Source organism: Chiloscyllium punctatum, chromosome 18, assembly GCF_047496795.1.
Source record: "Chiloscyllium punctatum isolate Juve2018m chromosome 18, sChiPun1.3, whole genome shotgun sequence".
NCBI classification, from domain to species: domain Eukaryota; kingdom Metazoa; phylum Chordata; class Chondrichthyes; order Orectolobiformes; family Hemiscylliidae; genus Chiloscyllium; species Chiloscyllium punctatum.
The window spans coordinates 79,192,497-79,215,579 of record NC_092756.1 but is presented as its reverse complement, the minus strand read 5'-3'; the positions used below and the strand labels follow the sequence as shown (position 1 = coordinate 79,215,579).

At 40.4% G+C, this 23,083-nt stretch overlaps 1 protein-coding gene across 6 annotated transcripts in view; it reads left to right on the top strand.

Annotated features, from left to right (window-relative positions):
* Window positions 1-21,254, top strand: part of l3mbtl2 (L3MBTL histone methyl-lysine binding protein 2) — a 106,748-nt gene extending 85,494 nt beyond the window's left edge. For 4 of the 6 annotated variants that reach the window (XM_072588531.1, XM_072588526.1, XM_072588525.1 and 1 more), the window contains 3 exons: window positions 688-774; window positions 18,208-18,273; window positions 21,162-21,254. In XM_072588531.1, coding sequence (XP_072444632.1) covers window positions 688-774; window positions 18,208-18,273; window positions 21,162-21,244 — 236 coding nt within the window. In that variant the 3' untranslated portion in view covers window positions 21,245-21,254. Of the gene's footprint in view, window positions 1-687; window positions 775-7,929; window positions 13,401-18,207; window positions 18,274-21,161 lie in introns of those variants that run through there. The other 2 variants (XM_072588533.1, XM_072588527.1) reach the window with 1 other exon arrangement.
* The last annotated feature ends 1,829 nt before the right edge of the window (window positions 21,255-23,083 follow it).

Genomic DNA, 23,083 nt, shown 5'->3' with positions numbered 1-23,083 from the left:
ATACTTTATTCTGAGTTCTACTGTCTTTCATTTTGATTCTTCATAAGAGTTTATGTGGTCGGTCTTAAGCTGTGTGGCTTTTTGGATGAGATGCTGCCATTTGACATGGGTTTGCAGCAAATTCCTCCCATGTCAGTTTGTCCCTTCAGTGAGAAATGGAGTGTCCTTAAAGTCTTTTTAGTGTTCTCCTTGAATTCAGAGGGCATCTTAAATTTGGGGGAAAACAATGAGAACCTGTTTCAGAAGCTGATTATTCAGCATTGTCCAGACTAGCAGAGTTGATTTCAAATCATTGTATGCTCTGCTATCCACTGGTTTGGAAAATGGAGGTTTCAAGTTATTTGGAGAGCTCACTCTCTCTTCAGTGAACTTTTGGAAAACTAGGACAATGAGCTGTCTATGCAAACCCCTTCTGGATGAAAACATCCTTCACCCTAAACATAAGCAGGTTGTGAATCAGCCTAAGTGCTTATCAGAAGGTTACTTGAAGTAAAATGCATTGTATCTGGTAACAAGGTTGCCAATGAGAGCTCTTGATAAATCACAGAGTAGCCTGTGCCCAAATCTGGTGATAGAATAGGGGGTTGCAGGCTTTCATTTGATATTGTGGTCAACTCTGTGTAAGACTTTAACTGACACAGTGGGAGAAAGAATGGAATCACAAGTTTGTTGTCTTTAATTCTGCAGAGAGAAAACCACTCCAGAAGGTGGCAAAACGTGGAACCAAGTGCAAACCTGGAACATTGGCGAAGGAGGAGCTACCTGATGATGAAAGTAAGATGAACCTTATTGTATTTTGACATAGGAGTAGCTGGAACCATGTAGGTTAGTCAGTTCAGGATAAGCAATTGAGTTATTTTGTTCTTGTTGCACAATGGCTACCACAAGATTTTTATTATCAATTAGGATGGCCAGAAATAATGGTATAGCCAAGTTTTTACATATGAACATACTAGGATCAAGAGAAGGCTATTTGGCTGTTTGTACCTGTTCTACCATTCATTTGAATCAGCTGATCTGATTACTCTACATTCCCGCCTATATCAATAACCTTTCAACCCCTTGCTTATCGAATATCTGCAAAAAAGCTTTACAAGGATATTACCGAGACTGGAAGGTTTGAGTTATAAGGAGAGGCTGGATAGGCTGGGACATTTCCCCCAGAGCATAGGAGGTTGAGGGGAGACCTCATGCGGAGCATAGATTAGGGAGAATTGCCATGGTCTTTTTCCCCAAGGTAGGGGAGTCCAAAACTAGAAGACATAGGCTTAAGGTGAGAGGACAAAGATTTAAAAGGGACCTGAGGGGACAGCTTTTCATGTAGAGGGTGGTGTGTGTCTGGAATGAGTTGCCAAAGAAGTGGTGGAGGCTAGTACAATTACAATATTTAAAGGCATCAAAGTGCATATATGAATAGGAAGGGTTTAGAGGGATATGGGCCAAACACACATGCAAATGGTACTAGTTCAGTTTAGGAAATGTGGTTGGAATGGGTGAGTTGGGCTGAAGGGTCTGTTTCCATGCTGTATGACTCTGATTCTTTGACTCTACTTCTGCATAAAAATATTCAAAGGCTCTGCTTCTTTTTAAGAAATAGAGTTCAAAAGACCAATGACCTCCTGAGAAAACGTTTTCCGTCTATCTTAATTGAGCGAACCGTTCTTTTTAAACAATGATCCCTAGTTCTAGATTCTCCTGCAACAAGAAACATCCTCTCCACATCCTCCAGCCAAGCAGGCTGTTTCAACAGATGAACCATTGAATTTTTTATTCTGTTTTTAAAGAAAACCAAATCTTTGCTAAGATTGTAGACCTTTGGTGTCTTCCCTTGTTCACTGGTAATTGTTTTTTAAAAAGAGTAGGTGTATCATGTATATTTTGCTGTGAAATTCTGTGAAGAGCCAATCTGAGAGGTTAGTTCTTGTTTTGTATATGCGCCATATTGTAAGGTAAAAGCAGAATGCCACGTGGAGTTTGTTACAAGGTAGAATGATCAAGGGGTTCTTGACTGTAAGTTCGAGTGGTAACCTCTTGCCTTGATTCCATAACTATTAATTTTATTTTTACTTCTATGGGATGTGAGTATTGCTAGCAATGCCAGCAATTATTGCCCATTTCTAATTTGCCCTTGAATTGAGTAGCTTACTATGCTATTTCAAATGACAGTTAAGAGCTAACCACATTGCTGTCTGTTTGGAGTTGCATGTAGACCAGACCTTGTAAGGACAGCAGACTTTGCTTCCCTGCACAACAATCTATGATGGCTGTTGTGGTCACCGTTTCTGAATATTCCAAGTATTGTGGTGGATGGGATTTGAACTCTCATCTCCGAAGCGTTAACCTAGTAGCCTCTGTGTTGCTAGACATTTTCACCACACTGCCATGTTTCCTCTTTTTGTTAAGCATTATCCATCTTCATTTTAAAGTATTAAATTGATTGCACTGCCCTTTGTGTCAAGAAGTGCTTCTTTGTGTAGAGTGTCAGTTGCCTAATTAGACCAAAGACCCCTTCCTTTGTTGCAGCTTTTGTTTCTGTTGGTGCACTATGGGTTTTTTTTTAAAAATACAGACAAAATTCGGCCTGTTTCCACACATTGGGGATTCTATGAATTGGCAAGTTCCCCCTGAATCCCATATGATCTAACTCTACTCATTAGTCAATCATACAGAACTTGTCAAAGGCTGTACTGAAATTCACTTAAACAACATTGTCCACTCTGCCCCCCCCCCAATCTTTTTCCTCAAAAAATTCAATCAAGTTTGTTAAACATGATTTACCTTGCACAAAGCCATGTTGACGATCCCTAATCAGTCCTTGCCTCTCCAAATGCACGTAAATTCTCTTTTCAGAATTTCCTCCAACAACTTACCTGCCACCAGTGTCAGACCTGCAGGATAATAGTTCCTTCTTGAGTGGTAAAGCTGCCTCCAGTTCTTGACTTTCATTCAGCAAATAAATTTACTTTTAAGTAAGATTAGCATCCATGATTTGGAGATGCCAGTGTTGGACTGGGGTGTACAAAGTTAAAAATCACACAACACCAGGTTATAGTCCAACAGGTTTATTTGGAATCACAGTAGCTTTCGGAGCGCCACTCCTTCATCAGGTGGTTAGCATCCAATACCCTACTTAGTTAGATTTTGGACTGAATTAACATGCATATTGCTGAGAATGGGGTATAGGGGAGGGTTAAAGAAATTTTTTAAAATGAACAGTCTGTGATAGAATATAGATGTGATATATTGAATGGATCTTCCTGTGCTGTAGTTTTATGGTTCTGGAGCAGAAAGAAGGCAAGATTAAATGCCAAAATGGGCTGATGATGCAAAACAGAAGGTGGTATATGAACAAGAAAAATAAAAGACCTGTCCAGAGGTGGTGTGCATGGCAGTGACAAAATAATTTAAAAAAGGTTGATGCCCAGAAAAATGGGAATGGTGGTTATTGTCAGAAACTGTTGGCCTCCATGAGTGTGTAGAGTGCTTCAAATAAAGATGAGGTGCTGTTCCTTGATCGTAACAACTTAAAAACACGGGGTAGACCATTTAGGACAGAGATGAGGAGAAACTACTTCACCCAGAGAGTGGTGGCTGTGTGGAATGCTCTGCCCCAGAGGGCAGTGGAGGCCCAGTCTCTGGATTCATTTAAGAAAGAATTGGATAGAGCTCTTAAAGATAGTGGAGTCAAGGGTTATGGAGATAAGGCTGGAACAGGATACTGATTGGGAATGATCAGCCATGATCATATTGAATGGCGGTGCAGGCTCGAAGGGCTGAATGGCCTACTCCTGCATCTATTGTCTATTGTAATATTGATTTTCATCAGAACAGTAGAAGAAGCTGAGGACCATGATGTGGTGGAATTTATGTTTGCTTTTTTTTATGCTACCTGTTTAAAAATTTTCCATCATATCCTGACACACAAAAGTATGATGCTGAAAGTGTCTTCAGAGAGTTGCCATTTTGAGAAACTTGTTAGGAAACCAGCAGTCCCTACATTTCCGATATGATGTGTTACAGTCTGCATCACCCAAACATTCCCATTGAAATAGTGAGGTTGTCCAGCTACACAGACAAAAAATGTTATGGGTTAATTTTTAAGTGGGAAAGTTACCTGAAAGCAAGCTCTAACCATGATTAACTGAATATTACTGGTACCATGCCAAGAATTCTGGATCAAACATTTCCCTAACATTTTTTTAATATCTTGTCAATGAAACTGGTGTGTTCTTTATTTCTTTGCTGTGACTGTTTATCAGTTTGCTCAATAAATTGTGGTGATTGTGGTACTTGGAACCATAGGATGGTTACAGCACAGATGGTGGCCATTCTGTCTGTCATGTCTCCAACAGCTCTCCAAAGAAGCAGTTCACCATGTCCCACTTCCTTGCAATCTCCAACATATGCACATACACACGCATACATAGATTCCAATCTCTCTCCGGGAAAGAAAACTTTGCCACTGCTTCAGTTGTGAAGAACAGTCCCAAACACTCCAATTCAGCTATGTAACCAAGTTTCTCATTTCCAGAATCGTTCTTGTGAAGTTTTACCAGCACAGACAGAAATTGAGTTCAAATCCACCGAGACAAGTTATAAAATTAAGCTTATTAAAGGGCTCAAAACAGAAATGTAACAATGAAAGTAGTAGATTGTTATGGAAGTTCAACCAAAGCACAAATATCCCATACCTACTCTGGCCTGCGTCAGACCTTATGGTATCTGGTTGGCTTTTATCCTCAAGGAAACTTGAGCTGTACAGTGTATCTGTGCTTGTCCATGTCTTCCATAGCTAAATAAAAAGAAAAAAATTATTGGCACCCCTAATGAGAAGCTTCTTTTAGACTGAGAAATAAAATTAATAAAACAAAAGCCTTGTTCACTTGATGCTTTGAAGTTAAAATTACCGGAAAAACTATATTATGTTGGAAAGCACACAAGAATTTAGCCTATTGTTGCTTAGACCACTTAGATTTGTCTGAAAAAGTACTTTTTCTTGTGTTTGTCTTGCATTTTGGAGGTGGAGAGGTAAGTACAAAATAAGAGCAGGATTTGGCCATTTGGTCCCTTTAGCTGCTACATCATTCAGTAAGATCACAGCTGATCTGATTATGGACTCAACTCCATGCTTTTTTTCTCCCAGTAATCGTTGTGTTATGATCTCCACTGTTGATACAGCTCCTCAGATGCTGACTGACCTGCTGTGTTTTTCCTACACGTTTTGACTCTGATTCTAATAGACAAGCCAGATCACAGAATGAAATCTCGCTGATAGATTTTTTTTTTAAACACTCTTATCATGGTGATCATTCACTGAAACATAGAGACATGCAGATATGGAGCTTCTTTAACTACTAAATAAAGGTTTATAACAGAAGGCCAAAAATAATTGAATGCAGTGAAAAAAAACTTTAAAAACACAATCAATTTATAGTGATTCTATTAAATCTTTATGTTTAACTTAGCTGATTCTCCCTAGATCTTTCCTGAAATCTGTACAGTCTTGTACAATTGTTCACAAAACTGAGAGTTTTGACTTTCTGAACTTTTTAATATCACTCAGACCTCTAACACAACACTCTTATACTGAAGTTGCACAAACTCAATCTTTTCCACTGGGGTAGCTGAGCATTCCCTAAACTGTTCTATCTTCCTGTTTTAGAGAAACTGTATTTACTTCTGATATTGGTACGGTCTCCTTTTACCAAAACTCTTTAATGTCTGATTTTCCTAAGCTAAGATCAATCCTAGATTGTCCTGAACTCAAAAGCAAGCCAACAGCCTTCAATGTTTACACTCCCTGTTGTAAATCCAAACAATACAAACAATCTTCCACTAATATTCCAGGAGGTCCCTGCTCTCTGGCACACTCGGTCACAAGTTCTAGAAAGACACTCTAATGTAGTTATTGTTTTCTTAACCCTTTCGAAAATTAACCACTCCAAATAACATCATTAAAATTTCAAACTCTAAAAATGATACAGCAAACTTTTCATGAACTGATACTTATGGGAGCAGGAATGTGTTGGTTGATCAAATATTCAGAATAGTCAAGAGGTATGCATAACCATAGTGAACCCTGATTAAGCAAAGCTTCAAGACATCAACATCCCTCAAGCCTGTGTAAAAACATCAAAACACCTAAAATTGATGTAAGAATACACTAAGTATTAGAAGTATAATAGAGGAGGTATACAGATCAGTTATATTTTATTTACAGCATAAGTACTTAATATCGCAGTAGATTGCGATGTCAGAGGTATATAATTTTTACTAGTTTATCAAGTGCCAACTTAAAACAAAGTTTGCTGTATTTATTTATCAGTCACCTTCCACCACACTTCTTAACTAAGAATAAATTGCATTATCTGTTGTGATAGGATTTTAACCCATGTCACCAGAACATTAACCTGGGATAGTGAACTACTAGACCAGTGACATTACTACTGTACCACTTTCTCCTCTTAAGTTCTTAATTTGTATTTGAGTCCAAAGCTGCTCATCGATCTGTTGGTTGTCCTTTCAGTATAGGTCTATGTCATGCGTTCTTAATGAACGAGGGATGTGTTGCTCTGGAAGCTGGATATTTTGTCCTTTTGCATTTCTTGCCCCTAGATTAGTCTGTACAGTTTAGCACTATAGTTGACAACTTGAGGTCAACAATGACAACAATCAATCAAAAATTGACACCAAGCTTCAGAAGCAATGACTGGAGCAAGTGACCAAATGCTTGGTCAGAGTAGTAGTTTTTTTAAGGGAGGGTGGACAAGGTTAGAGGGATTTCCAGAACTTGGGGCCCAGAAGGTTGGCGGAAACTGGGGTGTGCAAGAGGCTACACTTGAAGGCATTGTTCATTAGTCACAAAAAGTCAGCATTAAGGTACAACAAATGGTTAGGAAGGTTGGGGGAAGGGGGAAGTTGACTTGCATTGCAGGGGGCATGTAAATATGGAATTATTGAGGTTCTGCTACATGAATAAAAATCAGAGAAAATCATGTTGGAGTAAAATGCAGTTTCGGTTTCCTTATTTAAGGATGAATCTACTTGCATTAGAAACAGCTCAGAGAGGGTTCACTAAGCTGATTCCTGGGATGAAGCAGTTGTCTTATGAGTAAACATTGAATATGTTCATGGAACAATCGAGTGTTACAGTGCAGAAGACTGCCAGTTAGGTCCATCATCTCTGCACTAGCTTTCCAAGTGAGTGTTATAACTTGATGCCCTTCTCCTCCCTTTTCAGCATAAACTTTCACATGTATCTAAATAATCATCCAGTGTCCTCTTGACTGCCTCATTTGAACCTGTCCACCACGTTTCCAGGGAATGCATTCCAGACCTGAACCATTCATTGTGTGAGTGTTTTTCTCACTCGATATGTTCTAATTTACAAGTCATGTTCTCATTTTTGGACCTTCTACAAACAGGAACAATGTTTCCCATCCACTATCTAGACCTACCTATCTGTGTAACAGATAGGAAAATATTGGTGAATCAATTATTGAAAACAGGGCAGACTCGAGGGGCTAAGTGGCCTGCTCCTGCTCCAGATTCTTGTGAATTATGGGCTTCTGGAAAGCTTCAGGGTTACGGAGGTAGCATGGAACAAGACCATGGAAGAATGAGAGGATAGGATCTTTCAGAACAACAGTTAGTTTTGGCCAGCAAATTTGTCTGATGGATAGTTCTCTTTTTATATTGCTCCTTTTTCTTCCAGATCTTTCAACGGCTGTTTCAGCTCCTCATATCATAGTAAACAAAACTACTTTCTGAGGCAAAGGTGTCAGGTGATTTACCTGCAAATATTCCAAATCAGAAGCCAGTGTGGGTGGTCTAGGATCATCCTTTTAATTAACATTTCATTTTAATTAACATTGAAATGATAGTGCCCCTCAATTAAATGGATTTTTCTCCTTTTGAATTCTGTCTCAGTTATTGCAGTACAGGTGAAGGAGGAGACAGTCGATTCATCAACGCCACTGGACCCCAGCAACCTGCTGATCCCTGTAGAAAACATTAAGCAGGAACCAGTGGACTGAGTGAGCGCAACATCGCTTCTGACACTGCAGTGTGCCCATGTGAACCGGCTAATCTTCGACCCTGTAAGTGTCTTTTTGGACTGGTGTCGGAGAAGGAGAACTGCAACTGGGAGCCCTAGACCTCGAGCTGGATTGAGTGGATCTGACTGGTTTAAACTGGCTAGGACTGGTTCCTGCCACCAGAAGCATTTTACACTAGGATTCTTTTGTTCCTAATTCCAGCCTGCCAAAAAAGGTTATGATTTATTAATCAGCCAGGAGAGTTCTGCAGTACTAAGGCGGTAAAAATATTGTGGCTGAAAAAGGCCAATGTGTGTTTTAGAAAGTACAGTCTGTACAGGAGTGTCAGATTTCTGTAAAACATTAGTATGGTATTCAGTACTCCGATTTGACAGCCTTAAGTGTATAGCATTTAAACTGATTTCCTCCTGTCCCTGAAGGTGTTTATACCATTACCCTTAAGTCCTTTATCTCACCCATTTACCATTCTTTGTGAGGGAACTTGAGCACAGATCAGTGATTTAATTTTATGGTGGTGAAGGAAGACATTGTAGCTCAGCCTCCTCTACCTGGTCGTTAGATTCTACCGATGCCACTGCTGGTGGTCAGTGGCAAGAATTGTGCTTATTCTCAATTGTTCTTTACCAGTACATGATAACAAACATTTGGAGATGCTGTCATTATCTCATTGAGGATGAGTTAGCTTGATGCAGGTCGTCAAACCTCATATCTTGTGATCTGAATGAATCCACATCACAGTGGGACTTTGCTTTACCTTCCCATCTTCCTTTGTTCTACCCTTTGCTCAGTAACCCACCTGTTGTCTTAAATGCAGTGTCTCCTTGCTTGTCTGTAATGGTAATTTGCTGCTCTCCAGAAGCTTGGCCATTTAGTTGTTGCTCGTGCGAGTGTTGGAATCCAGCTAACGGGCTGACCAAGCGTAGGAGCCACACAGCTTGCCTGCAGTGTGTATGTGAAAACGTATGAACAAGGAGCAGGGTAGGCCATTCAAGCGTTTGATCCTGCTGCACCATTCAATACCAGCATAGCTGACCTGATTACTCCTCATTCCAGCCTAATCTGATAGTCTTTGACTGCCTTGCCTATCAAGAATCCATCTATCCCAGCTTAAAAATATTCAAGATTGCTGCTTCCACTGCCTTTTGAAGAAGAGAATTCCAAACGTTCAATGACCTTTATGGGGAAGAACTGCCTCCTGATCTCAACCTTAAATGAGCGACCCTTGTTTTGAAAGAGATGATGAAACATCCTCTCTACATTCACCCTATCCAGGGAGGGTGGAAGAGACAGTGGCTGGGTGATACTGAGTCATATTTCCACAGACACCTTAAAGGGTTGTAATTCTGGGATATTTTCCTAATTTCTGACCAAGAAACAGAAGTTAATTGTAAATTCCTCAATATTGCTTTGGTCTAGACTGAAGTTTGAGACTGAAATCTACTAGATCTACCCTGCTGAATCCTTAGTGAAAGCTCCATTCTTACCATTTAATAATTGGGTGAAATCTAATGACGACAAGAAGAAAACAACTCCAGAAGAGAAACCAGTATCAATGGCAAAGCTGCACTGGAGCATTTGAGAGTTTGTGCAGAAATAGGAGTTTGTTTCTGTTTCAAGCATTTTATTCCTGCTGACTTTCTAATCCTTTGCGAACTAATTCATTTGAGCACTCTCTCTCATGAGAATTTCAAGTTCCACTCTAGAGATTTGGGATCAAACATTTCAGCTCATGTTCTTTTTGCAGTACTGAGAGTGCTGCTTTATCGTTGAAGGTGGGAATCCTTCAGATGGTGAATAAATAAATGCAACTGTTTTTAATGTTAGCTGTTTGCGGTATATAGGCCTCACTAACTGAGCAAGCATTTGCCCACCCTTAACTTCCTTTGAGGTGATGGTGCATTGCCCTTGTACTTTTGTGTCAGCGGAAACTTTTTTCTGACTTATTTTAGTCCTTTTCAAATTCCTTCACCACCTCATTTCCCCGCAATGAAATTCTCCTTTTCTATGCCGCAACAAGAATAATTGCTGCCTTAGTCCACACCTGATAGAGCAAAAAACTCAGCCATACAATTCATCAGTGTCTGAAGAAAAAATTGGATCACTATCCTTTCACTAAGTTTAAATGAGATGTTGTCAAGCGTTCTGTCTTAGATGCTGACTGACTTAATAATCCTTTTCAGCGCTTTGTTTTCATTTGTAATTTTCAAGCTTTCTTCCCACCTGGTACCTCTCTTCATCCTTCTCTTTGCCACTCCGTCTCTCTTTGTTATTGCTTGCTGTTGTCCTCTCTCACTCTGCCTGCCTCTCATACTGTCTCCTGCTGCCTCTCTGTCCCTCTATCTCTTAAGCAAAAAAGCTGAGTCCAACTCATAGACATTAGACCTTTGTTACAGATATACTCAATTTCATTATTTTATTGTGCTGTGTAACTACTCCTATAACACAAGCAGGAAGGCAAAGTTGGAAATGGATTCCTTTTATTTCCAGCTGAGATTTCTAATTTTATTAACAAAGTCTTCAGATTCCGTTTTGGTCCTGGCATTTGTTTTCCACTTTTAAGCAAGGCAAACTTTAATTTTTGATCTGTAGAGTAAGTGCAGCTTTCAAGAAGAATTCCCTTTTGTGTACCTCCAAGTAATTTTATAAACCTGCGAGTATGATCATGTTTAGTTGAAGTAAGTTTTTCTTTGTCAATGCACTGCCTTCTGGTGTCTGCTGTTCTGTTTGAGTATAGGCTTTGTGTTTTTTTTTGAAGAGAGATCTTTCCTCACTCTGAACCCATGTAGAATCACAGGGTTCAGATGGATTATATGGGAAATGGGCATTGCCTAGGAATAATTGCAGGATAGATATTTTTTAATTTAACTTGTTCACACACCTCTCTGGAGCAAGTGGATCTTGTCTTCAGACCTTCTGACCCAGAGGTGAGGATAGTGTCATCACACCACAAGAGACCTACGATTGCAAACTGTAGAATCAAGAAGATTAACTTGATAGCTGGGATTAATTAGATGCTGTTAAATCAAGGATTCAGATGGTTTCTAGGGAATACCAGAGAGTGATTGGTAGTATTGCAGTTGAAGGGTTTTGATGTCTAGATTCTCAACAAATCTAGGTTAAAACTAAAGCTATTTGAAATTTAAAAACTTGAAGAATGAATTGCATGTACATGTTTTAATACATAGATAAATGTGATTGAAGTCAGTTGTCAGAAATGAAATGAAGTGAGTATGTGAAAGAAGTCATTGCACATTCTGCAGTTGCAGTGTGGACACTGAGCCCCTCCCCTGCTTGCTCTTTGTATCTCTAATCATGATGTGCAGGCTAGTGGCTACATTAGTGCAGGTCTGTCAAGAAATCCTCTTCAGTTCACTAGCAAGAAATTTGGATTTTAATATGTATCATGGAAACTAAATTTTTAATTCATGTTCTTCAAATGTGTATAAATTGTGAAGTATTTTGTGATGTAATGCAAGTATGTATATTTGTCTATATTTTTATAATATCTTGTTTGAGATCGATATGCATCATTACAAAGTTATTTTTTACCTGTGCTCAGTAACTTAAAGGGCCTTCAAAGTTGATGATCCTCTACCAAACCCAATAATAAAATGTAATTTTTAATAATAGAGGATAAACAGTAAGAGATTGTGAGAATAACTGGTCTATAAATTCAGTAGAATGCGAATATATCAATTTGTTGGTAATTTTTGTTCTCCCTTTCCCATCCCTGTTCTCTGCAACTTTCTGGCTTCACCTTCAATGCATATGCTAACAGTGGAGATGCAGATTTACTTCTGAGTCTTAACTGCCTTTTCTATTGGGTTGAACTGAAACACACGCGGGACAAGTTACTTTATTTGATGTTTCATACTTCTTACTATTTACTGGCTGCGTTCCAACTATACTTAAATTATGTATAGCTTTGCAGGTGGCCTCTGGTATATCAAAACACTGAGTTGGTGAGTAATAGCAGCTGAACTGTGGTGGGCATTGCAGCCTCTTTATTACAGCTGTTCATGTGTAAAATGTCTTGCAGGGTTTGCTGGATATTAATAGCAGCGTGTTCTGAAGGATCACTGGACTGACAACATTAACTTTGTCACTCTGTCCACAGAAGCTGCCAGACCTGCTGAGTTTCCCCAGCAATTTCTGTTTTTGTTTCTGATTTCCAGCATCTGCAGTTTTTGACTTTTTTAAAAACTCTTCATTTTCCCACCCTTTGCTTGCTTTCTTTCATTTTCTTTAAATGAATCAATGAATGACTTACTCCTGGCCCACTGGTTATGTCAGTTTTTTGCTTGCCTGCCTACAGCAGTCTGTTACTGGGCAGCTTAAAGGATCATGCAACTTAAATCTGTGTCCACTAGTTCCTGACCTTTGCACCAGTGGAAGCTGTTTCTACTTATTTAAATCTTTTGGAACCTCAATTAAATCCTCCTTTCTTTTATACTCCGTAGAGTACATTTTCAGCCTTGGCCTGTTACTGACAGGAAAATATCAGACATATTCAATTCATCAGTGTAAAGGAGAAAAATCACTAGCCCTTCACCAGCTGTCTTGAAGTAGAATGTTATGAAGGACATGGCCTAAGCCCTGCCTTTAGATGCCAAACTGACTTGCTGTTCCTTTCCAGCATTTTTATTTTGAATTTTCCAGCTTTTAAAGCAGTCAGTCCAGCAAACTGCATAATGAAGATTTGTTACCTTCTGCTGAATCCCTACATGTCTACTAATGTGCAGGAAAGTGCACTGTTCCAATATTAGTTCCAGGAACTTGACAACAAAGAAGTTACCTAATATAAGCAACCTTGAACATTGCTGAAAAGAGAGGCGTGGTGTTGACGTTCTTTGTCTCTCACTCATCAGGACAAGCACAAGAATGCCAAATGTGAAATGATCACAGCAATGGCTAGAATCATGGCAACATCTCAGCCAATCAGAGCTGACTTGTCAAACAATCGTAATCATTGTCTTGTTGAGTTTTGGTATTCTTGCATCTGTCCTTATGGGTGCACAATGAAAACCTTCAGCAACATAGCCCTCTCTCTTTCCAGCAATGAACATGTTTTGTGCCACAAAGCAACTGTGTTGGATAATCAACAAGATGAGAAATAAATTACTTACTCTGTACAGAAGAACTGGTGCAAATAATGAGCAGAGATTAGTAACTTGCATTTTCTAGTTTGGGGATTGCTGCGCTTTTTAATTAATTGGATGGTCAATCTGAAACATAATCTGTTCACTGAGACTTTGTTAGTATTTATATTTGCTAAATTGTAAGGGGGTAATCCTTGTAATGAACAATGATTATGTCAATAAACCATATTTTGTATAATGTCAATTGTTGCCTTCTGTTCTGAATTAATCTCTCAATCCTCATCCCTCTGCACTGAGAATTTCAAAATTCTTACTGGACAGTAAAAGGCCATTCAGCTCTTCATTGTCTGCACCTGCTCTTAGGACTTCACACATTCTCCCTGTGTCTGCATGGGTTTCCTCTAGGTGCTCCAGTTTCCACCCACAGTCCAAAGATGTGCAGGTTAGGTGGATTGGTCAAGCTAAATTGCCCATAATGTCCAGGGATGTGCAGGCTAGGTAGGTTAGCCATGAGAAATGCAGGGTTATGGGGATTAGGGGGTGAGGTGGTGTCTGGGCGGGATGCTCTTTAGAGGATTGGTGCAGATCCGATGGGCTGCATAGCCTGCTTCCACACTGCAGGGCTACTTTGATGCTGAGTAATTCAGCTAGTGTCACTCTCCCACCTTCTCCCTGCAGCCCTAGACATTTTTCCTGTCTAGGTACTGATCTAGTTCTACCTGGATTGATGTCTTGATTGAACCTGCTCCCACTACTCCCTAAGCATATACCAGGCTTTAACCATTGACTACATGAAATAAATTCTCTGCTGTCTACTTGATCCTTCCAACTAATGGTAACATCCAGTGTTCAGACCCCTCATGATTTTAAACACCGATAAAATCTCCTTTCAACCTTTTCTTCCCCAAATTTCAACTTTGCTAATCTGTTTACAACAGCTGAAGCTCCTATCCTTGGAACAGCGCAGACTGTTGTAATTTATTTTGATTCCACCATGGAAGTGAGCTTTGAAGTGGAGTGAGGATCAATATTTAACCTAGCCTGAATGCAGAAAGATCTGAGTTTGATTCCTATTCTGGGCTGTGTTAACTTAATTTCTGCAGTGGCAGTGGATTTTTCCTGCTAGCTGTGTGTTATTAGGTTACGTTCTCTCCTTAATATCAGGATTTGGTGTGTCCAGAACCTATATCAGACATGAGCATGTCGTCTGTGCTGACACTTCAGTGGTGTACTAAACCATGGGAGTGCTGCACTGTCAGAGGTACTGTCTTTTGGCTGAAATGTTAAAACACCTGCCCTTTAGAGTGGGTGTAAAAGACTCCATGGCTATTTTGCTCTTGAATAAGAGGAACAGGGGAATTCTCCATTGTATCCTCATCAACAATATTTATCACTCAATTAATAACAGAAAATATTTAGTCATGATCACAGCTATTTGTAGGAGCTTGTGTGCAAACTAGCTGCTGTGTTTAATTACAACAGTGACTGCATCTCAAAAATGTTTCATTCGTTGAAAAGTGGATGAAAGGGGACAAAAGACATTACATAAATTCTTTAGTACCACTAATTGCTATAACAGGAACTGGTAATTTCATATAAGCGATCAGCTGGATGAAGACAATGAAGATGTACAATGTTACATTTCAGTTACTGGTTGCTCAGGATTGAGAAAAGCTTAGAAACCAGCTATGGATGACTTAACAAAAAGGAGAAACTGGAGGCTGAGTGAAAATGATCAAGGAATATAAATTCAGACAGTGAAAGCTTCTTTGCTTGTATGCAATGGAAGTAACTTGCTAAAGTGGACATAGGTTTCTTAGAGGATAAGTCTGGGAATTTATGGGACACCAGATTATTCTGAACAAGTGTCCTGTATCCATCATAATAAAAGATACAGCAAGCATCTCAAAATTGGGTGCAAAGGAAGAGAAACTTAAAGCAATCACCAGTGAACATGGATGAGGAAAACTTGAGACCTAGGGATTCAGGTACATAAGTTTTTGAAGTTTGCAATATGTATAGACAGGTTGGTTAAAAAGCTTTTACCATGCCTGCGTTCATTGTTCAGACCTTTTGAGTTGGGACATTATGTTGAGGTACAGGGTGTTGGTGAGGCATCTTCTGGACTACTGTGTCCAGTTCTGGTCACCCTGTTACAGGAAAGATAGTAAGCTAGAAGGGGTTCAGAAGAGATTTACAATGGTAAATTTACATGGGGCTGGCCTCAACCAGGACCTTTGGTTCATGTCACACTACAGGTGACCCCACTGCACTATACACTCTCTCTCACTCTCTCTTACACACTCACCTACATACTCACGTAGACCCTCTCATGCACAAGCTGTCTCTCGTACCCATGATGCATCCTCCGCACTCACATCCACACACACACCGTCTCTCTGGCTTATACCCCATCTCTCTCTCTCTCTCTCACTCTCTCACTCACTCACTCTCTCACTCACTCACACGACCAATTTTACACATACATACACTCACTCCGTCTCTTCTGCACGAGCACACATATATATTTATGGGGTGAATTTATATTTGCAGAATTACGTTTTATTTTGCTCAAAAACTACATAAATCCATGTAAGACCCATTTTAGAGATAGAACCAGTCTGATTCAGCTTTGGGACACAGTCAGACTTTAACCATACCCCTTTAATGCATTGTCTGAGCTGAGATGGCACCTATTGTTAGAAAAGCTGAAGCTATATTTAGATTGTAACTTAAAAGGAGTTCTGGGATTTACATATTAAAGAACTGAAACTAGCACTCTAAAAGAAGAAAGACTTAATCTAAGTTTGTTTGTCATGGAGCTGTAATGATATATCATTGTAATCCTTTTGTGATAAATTCTGTGTCTTATGGTCCTGCTCCACAACCACCTGATGAAGGGGCAGTGCCTCAAAAGTTAGTGCTTCCAAATAAACTTGTTGAACTATAACCTGGTGTTGTGTGATTTTTAACTTTGTCCACCCCAGTTCAACACCAGCACCTTTAAATCATCCTGACTTGGATTCCTTCAGTATTGCGGATACAAAATCTTGGAACTCGCTCTCTAATGGCATCGTGAATGTAGCTATACACCATGTATTACTGTTTTTTCAGTGTCATTGGGTCAACATCCCGAATGGTGTTGTAGGTCTGCCTAAAGCATATGCACTGTAGTGGTTCAAGAAGGCAGTTCACCACCACCTTCTCATAGGCAATTAGGGATGGACAATAAAAGATGGCTACGCCAATAATGCCCACATCCCCTGAATAAGTTTTTAAAAAATTGACATTTTAGCCCTCTGTTGAGGGTATTAAATACCACCCAAACGGAGATCTCTTCAACATTACTCACTTTGATGCCAAACTTAAACTGACCACTATAGATAATTATGATCTACAATTTCTTGAAGATTCCAGTGTTGTTGCCCACTCTGTCCTGAAATGCAAACCTCTCTTGCTTTCTTCAAATCTGTATATGAGAGACCCAGCCTGTCTTGAATGTTGCCAAAACAAAACTCCTATCAACCCATGCCTGATCAGCCAAATATTCCACCTGTCATGTACGTTGAAGTGGAGATTAGAATACGGCGAGCACTTCCCATGCCTCAAGTAGCCAGGTCTCTCAATAGGCCACCATTGAGAGGAGTCCAAAGCCAGATCAGCTGCATTAGCTCAACCTCCTACAAACTACAACAGCTAGTGTTTTTCAGTAAAGGTCAACACACATCCTGGTATGTAGTGAAGTTGTCACCAGACTCCCCTACTGCAGTGAGACCTGGATTGTGGATCAGTGACATATGAGAGTGCGAGAGAAATTTCATAAGTAATGTTTTTGTTATATTCTGTGTTAAACAGGAGGACCCTACAAAATCAACAATAGAAAGCCACCTCCCCAATAAGATTCTATTCTGTCACCACTCAAAAGGTCAGTGATCCAGCGGAGGTTAGGAAAATGTTGCAAAGGCACTCTGAAACTATAATTGAAGAAGGACAGAATGAACCATTAACTGAGTGGATCTTGTCATCGATCACTTGTTCAAAATGTGATAACGTGTCTTTCAAGCTTTCTCACATTTTGACACTCAGCATCTTCATGATGAGACAGAGCAGCAGCAGAAAAGAAAGCAAATTCTGCACAAGGTCCAATTACCTCGTGTTCAGTGATCTGTGGTCAGGAATTGGCCTGTTCAGATCAGTCACATTAAGACTCGCGGTAGGTAGTTGTGACCCGAAGGAGACGCCTATGTAAATCAAGGGATTGCCAACAATCTGATTTTGGAATGCATTGCGGTGGAACATAGTTGGTCTTCCTCAGGTGTGGAATTTCCTACTAGGATAATAATCAGAAAGAGAAATCCGGCTGAAGGTAGCTGTTTGACAAAAGGCCTACACTCAAGTTTTGGCTTGGCCTTCCTCTTTTAAGATGTTAACTGGCCTTTCACAATTTATATTTTTATTTTGAATGTTTCCTCCAGCTGATTCTTAATGACACCCTTTTGCAGTGCTGTGACCAAGGTGATTGACTCAGCACAATGTGGCAATTGAATCTTGGACTTAGTGATCACTGTTTCAGAGTTCCATAATAAGCAACTAATTGCAACTTATGCCACTCGAGGAACCTTCTCAAAAAGCAGCCCTGTTTATCTTTAATCAAAGAGACTAAAAACACATTATGGTGTCCCATGCGTGATTTAATGAAAGTATGTTAAAGGGAACAAAAAGCAATTTGTATTTCTACAGTGTCTCTTATGTCCTCCTAAAAATGTTTCACCATCACAAGCTTACTTTTATGAAGAGAAACTTGGCAACCAGCTTTTCTGTCTCCAGATTATGTCAGGGAGTGTATTTCTCGCGAAGACCTCAGAGGAGATTGACGTAAAACCATATTGTAAGTGCAAGTGGGTGAATACTTATGACTTAAAAGATGTTGTGTTCCAACCTCTTTCCTACATGTCTCAGAAAACTAGACAAGAAGTAAGTCTCTGGAAGAAAATAGAGGCATTTTTTGAAACATGGGTGCTAAGACGCTATTCTTAAATTTCCCTCTGCAGACCCTAAGACAAGTGAAGAGGTGCTTGCAAATACAAAAGGAATTCTTAAAAGTGACAGCCGCAAAAGTATGTGAGTATTTTCATTCCATTTGAGCAGAACTGCAAAGCTATAGAAATCTCTTGTAGAGGTTAAAGTGAAGGGACTGCAGAAAGTGGTGTTAACCTAGGTGTACTTTAATGGCAGATGTTGCAGAATGGCACAAATCACATTAGCATGACAGATCTCCTGGCCCAAGGTGCTGCAGGTAGCAACAGCAAGGCAAGTGTGTTTAAAAATGTGCAGTGCATTGAACCTGTAGGTGGGTTTGTGCTCAGTGAGATGATTTCAGTAACTGGGGATTTATAGCTGGGCTCTGTGCTTCCTTGAAAGGAAAGGATAAATAGTTATCCTTGATGCAGGATAGAGTTAGGTTCAACTGCGGTCCAATCAACTATCTCACACTCATATGAGAAATAATCACTTTGCCATGAAGCAAATATTGATGCAAATAATTAGGTGTTTGGAAAATGGCCTGAAGTTACTGCACCGGTCCTGCTGAGAATGGAGATTTTTATTTATTCATTCGTGGGACATGGGCTTTGCTGTCTAGGCCAGCATTTATTGCCTATTCCTAGTTACCATTGAGAATGTGCTAGTGAGCTGCCTCCTTCAACCGCTGCAATGCATGTGCTGTCGGTAGACCCACAAAACCATTAGAGGGAGAATTTCAAGATGTTGACCCAGTTATACTGGATCACTGGCAATGTATTTCCAAGTCAGGATGGTGAGTGGCTAAGGAAGGATCTTGCAGGTGGTGAGATTATCATGTATCTGCTGCCCTTGTCCTTCTAAGATGAAAGTGGTTGTGGGTTTGGAAGGCGTTGTCTAAGGGGCTTTAGTGAATTTCTGCATCTCCAGAAACTGTCACTTGGAATAGACCTCTGTTCTCACAGGAACTGATTAACTTTTCACTGTTGTTATGAACCAGACCAAACCCCTTCAAGTACATGAAAAAGATAGCCTGGATCTCAACTTTGTTATTTTTTAAACAAGTGTAAGGCGTGTTCTGGGTTCACTTCAATTGGTCACAACTACCAGGCTTGAAGCAAAACACACTTTATTCTTACACTGTAGTTAAAATACAAACAAAAGAAAGAATTAGAATAGCTTAACTTGACTGAAATTCTTAAAATAGTAGATTATTTAACTACCAAACAGCAAGTATTCCAATATAGTAACATCCTATAAAAACACCCTTGGCAAAGGCAAACTCAGTAAAACAGATAGAAACACCTGTGAGACAAATGGCAGGAAGAGAACCCAAGCTTTTAGCTGAAACAGAGAGAGGAATAACAACTTCCATATCCAACTTCAACCCCTCAGCAACTGCAGAAAGTTAAACTAAAATTCTGGTTCCGTGGGGATTTGACCCACCCCTTCATGCTGCCTCTATTGTTCAACCATTGAAAAAAATAACAAAGCTAGCTGGGCTCAGATCAGACAGTTCTCCAAGTTGACAATGCTTGCTTTCAAAAGAAACATGACAGATCAAATCCTTCTTAAAATCACATCCTGTCACAATATCAACTACTATTCTGACCACTGAGAATTAAACTTGCGATGTCAATGACTGCCAGTGAGATTGTTGTGCATCTGATAGCACACTTTACTTCCTAAAGCATTCCAAACATTGCAATGAGATGACTGAAGAATTCAGTCACTTCAGAAAGGATTAGGAGGTTCAACACCATACATCATCTATACATAATGTCCAGTCAAATGGAGAAGCTGAGGTGGCAGAGAAAGTCACCAAAAGTATCATAAAGAAATTGAGCAAATCCAGCACAGATTTATACAGAGCATACCTTCAGTGGAGAAATAAACTTACTGAATGCATGGAAAGTAATCCAATACAAAGACTAATGTCACTTCACATTCAAACAACTCTTCCATTAGCTAAAAAAAATTTAATCTGAAGTGGTAACAGGCAAGAGAACAAAACAAAGGTGAAATTACGGAAACTAAAATTTCACTTTAAGATTAGATTACTTACAGTGTGGAAACAGGCCCTTCGGCCCAACAAGTTCAAACTGACCTTCCAAAGAGCAACCCAGCCAGACCCATTCCCTGACATTTACCCTTTCACCTAACATTACAGGCAATTGAGCATGACCAATTCCCTCATCTGCACACCTTTGGATTGTGGAAGGAAACCCACACAGACACAGGGGGAGAATGTGCAAACCCCACACAGACAGTTGCCTGAGGCGGGAACTGAACCCAGGTCTCTGGCGCTGTGAGGCAGCAGTACTAACCACTGAGCCACTGTGCTGCCCAAATGATGAAATTGCCACATCACTGCCAGAACTGAGCATTGGACAGCAGAGCGCTAATACTCAATGTTCACAACAACATTTCTTACCCTGATCGTATATGGTAAATGTGAACAGCAAATACACCATTGCAGCTGCACATGTCTACATACAATTGGAGAAGTTGTTCCTTCACTATCTACAGCAGATCTCAATGACCTTGGTGCCAATGCAATGCTCAGAATGACTACCTGTCTCAGAGGGAGAAAGTGAGAACTGCAGATGCTGGAGATCAGAGTCGAGAGTGTGCTGCTGGAAAAGGACAGCCAGTCAGTCAGCATCTGAGGAACAGGAGAATCATTCCAATGGCAAACTGTAAACATTTCATTGTATTTGTGAATAGATATAACAATAAACCTAGTTCTAATTCTATTTGGAGAAAGACTTTTTGCCATCGTCCTGTGACACATTTCCGCTCTAAGTTACTTTGTGTGAAGTCCAAGCCATTAAAATACATTTCTTGAATAACCCATCATTTGTCTGATGAATGCTGCCCAGAAGAGTTTGGGAGTTCCTGTTATACCCAGCTCTTATTAGTTTCATTGGTGACAGTGACAAGGAGAAGCGCTTTCATTTTATGCCCTTCTTTCTTTCTCCTGAAGATGGTGACCTATATAAAGGATTTAGTTCCATGGATTCTCGCAGACTCCCAGACCTGAGTGAAGTGGTTGCTTCTCATACATGAATCAGCAATGGTGAGTGTCATCGGGAAAATTAGTTGCGGACCTTTTTCTCCCACTCCTTTCATTCGTCTCTTCCACTTGTTTCTCTTTTACTCATTTGCTCACTTCTCTGTTTCTTCTCTTTCGCATTCCACGCACACACTATCCTTCTGTGTACTCATCATCTTCTTCCCTCTTGTTGTCTGCATTTACATCCCTGTTTCTCCTTGGTTGCTTCCTCTTGGTATGTGTTCTCCCACCAAATTGGCATACTCTTTGGTTTTGTTGGTGTTTTCTGTCTCTCTGGTCTTACTGTAGACACTGTTTGCTTTATGGTTCTCATCTGAAGGAAAACAAATTAGCTTTCTCAATGCCTCAGGCAGCTTATTCAGCAAGTGGCTGACTCATGCAGTCTAGGAAAGGTCCAAGGTTCAGTCCCTTACCTGTGCTGAGTTAAGTTTCCTTGGACTGGGCTGTCATGATACGTTTTTGTGTCCTTTGCTTATTCGAGGAACAAGCGAGCTACGTTTCTACTTCAGATCATTGTCCAGTGACCCCTTGTGGGAGGTCTGTGTATGGACATCAGGTGAAGACAGAATTGACTTGAGTAGTTTGTGGCACAGCGGGTTCTTTCTCAACCTTTGAACCCAAGGTTCTAGGTTAAGGAACATTTGTTCCTAATGCAGCCAAACTTATTTAGGTTTAAACCTGAAAATCCTTCCAACACTTGCCTTTGGCAAATTGTAAGAGGGGGGAGAATTCCTGGTTAGTCATGTGGCAGAAAGACAAGTGGAGCCTCTACTATCACTAGCTGTAACTCCAGACCACGTTATAGAGTCAGAGATATATAGCATGGAAGTAGACACTTTGGTCCAACTCGTCCATGATGACCAGATATGATACATTAATCTAGTCCCATTTGCAGCATTTGGCCCATATCCCTCTAACCCCTTCCGATTCTTAAACCCATCCAGATGCCTTTTAAATGTTTTATTTGTACAAGCCTCCACCACCAACTCTGGCAGCTCATTCCATACAAGCACCACTCTCTGTGTGAAAATGTTGCCCCTTAGGTCCTTTTAAACCTTTTCCCTCTCATGGGGCGGCATTTTGGCTCAGTGGTTAGCACTGCTACCTCGCAGTGCCGGGGACCCGGGTTTGATTCCAGCCTCGGGCTACTGTCTGCGTGGAGTTTGCACCTTCTCCCCGTGTCTACGTGGGTTTCCTCCGGATGCTCAGGTTTCCTCTGACAGTCTAAAGATGTGCAGGGTCGGGTGAATTGGCCATTCTAAATTGCCCATAGTGATAGGTGCATTAGTTGGGGAATGGGTCTGGGTGGTTTACTCTTCGGAGGGTCAGTGTGGACTTGTTGGGCCGAAGGGCCTGTTTCCGCACTGTAGGGAATCTAATCTAATCATCTTAAACCTATGTACTCTAGTTTTGGATTCCCCTACTCTGCGGAAAAGACCTTGGCTATTCACTCTATGCATGCCCCTCATGATTTTATAAACCTCTATAAAGACCCCTCATCCTCTTAACACTCCAGGGAAATAGCCCCAGCCTATTCAGCCTCTCCCTATCGCTCAACCTCTCCAACCCTCGCAACATCTTTGTGAATATTTTCTGAATCCTTTCAAGTTTCACAACATCTTTCCTATAGCAGGGAGACCAGAATTGAACGTAATACTCTGAAACAGGCCTAGCCAGTGTCCTATGTAGTCACAACGTGACCTCACAAGTCCTATATTCTGTTGCCACATATTCCCTGAATCCCCTAATCCATTTAATGTCATCCTCCTAGTGAAGAGCAGGTTATAACACTGGGAAGAGTGGAAGTGCACATTGAGGAGTGTCAGAGAACC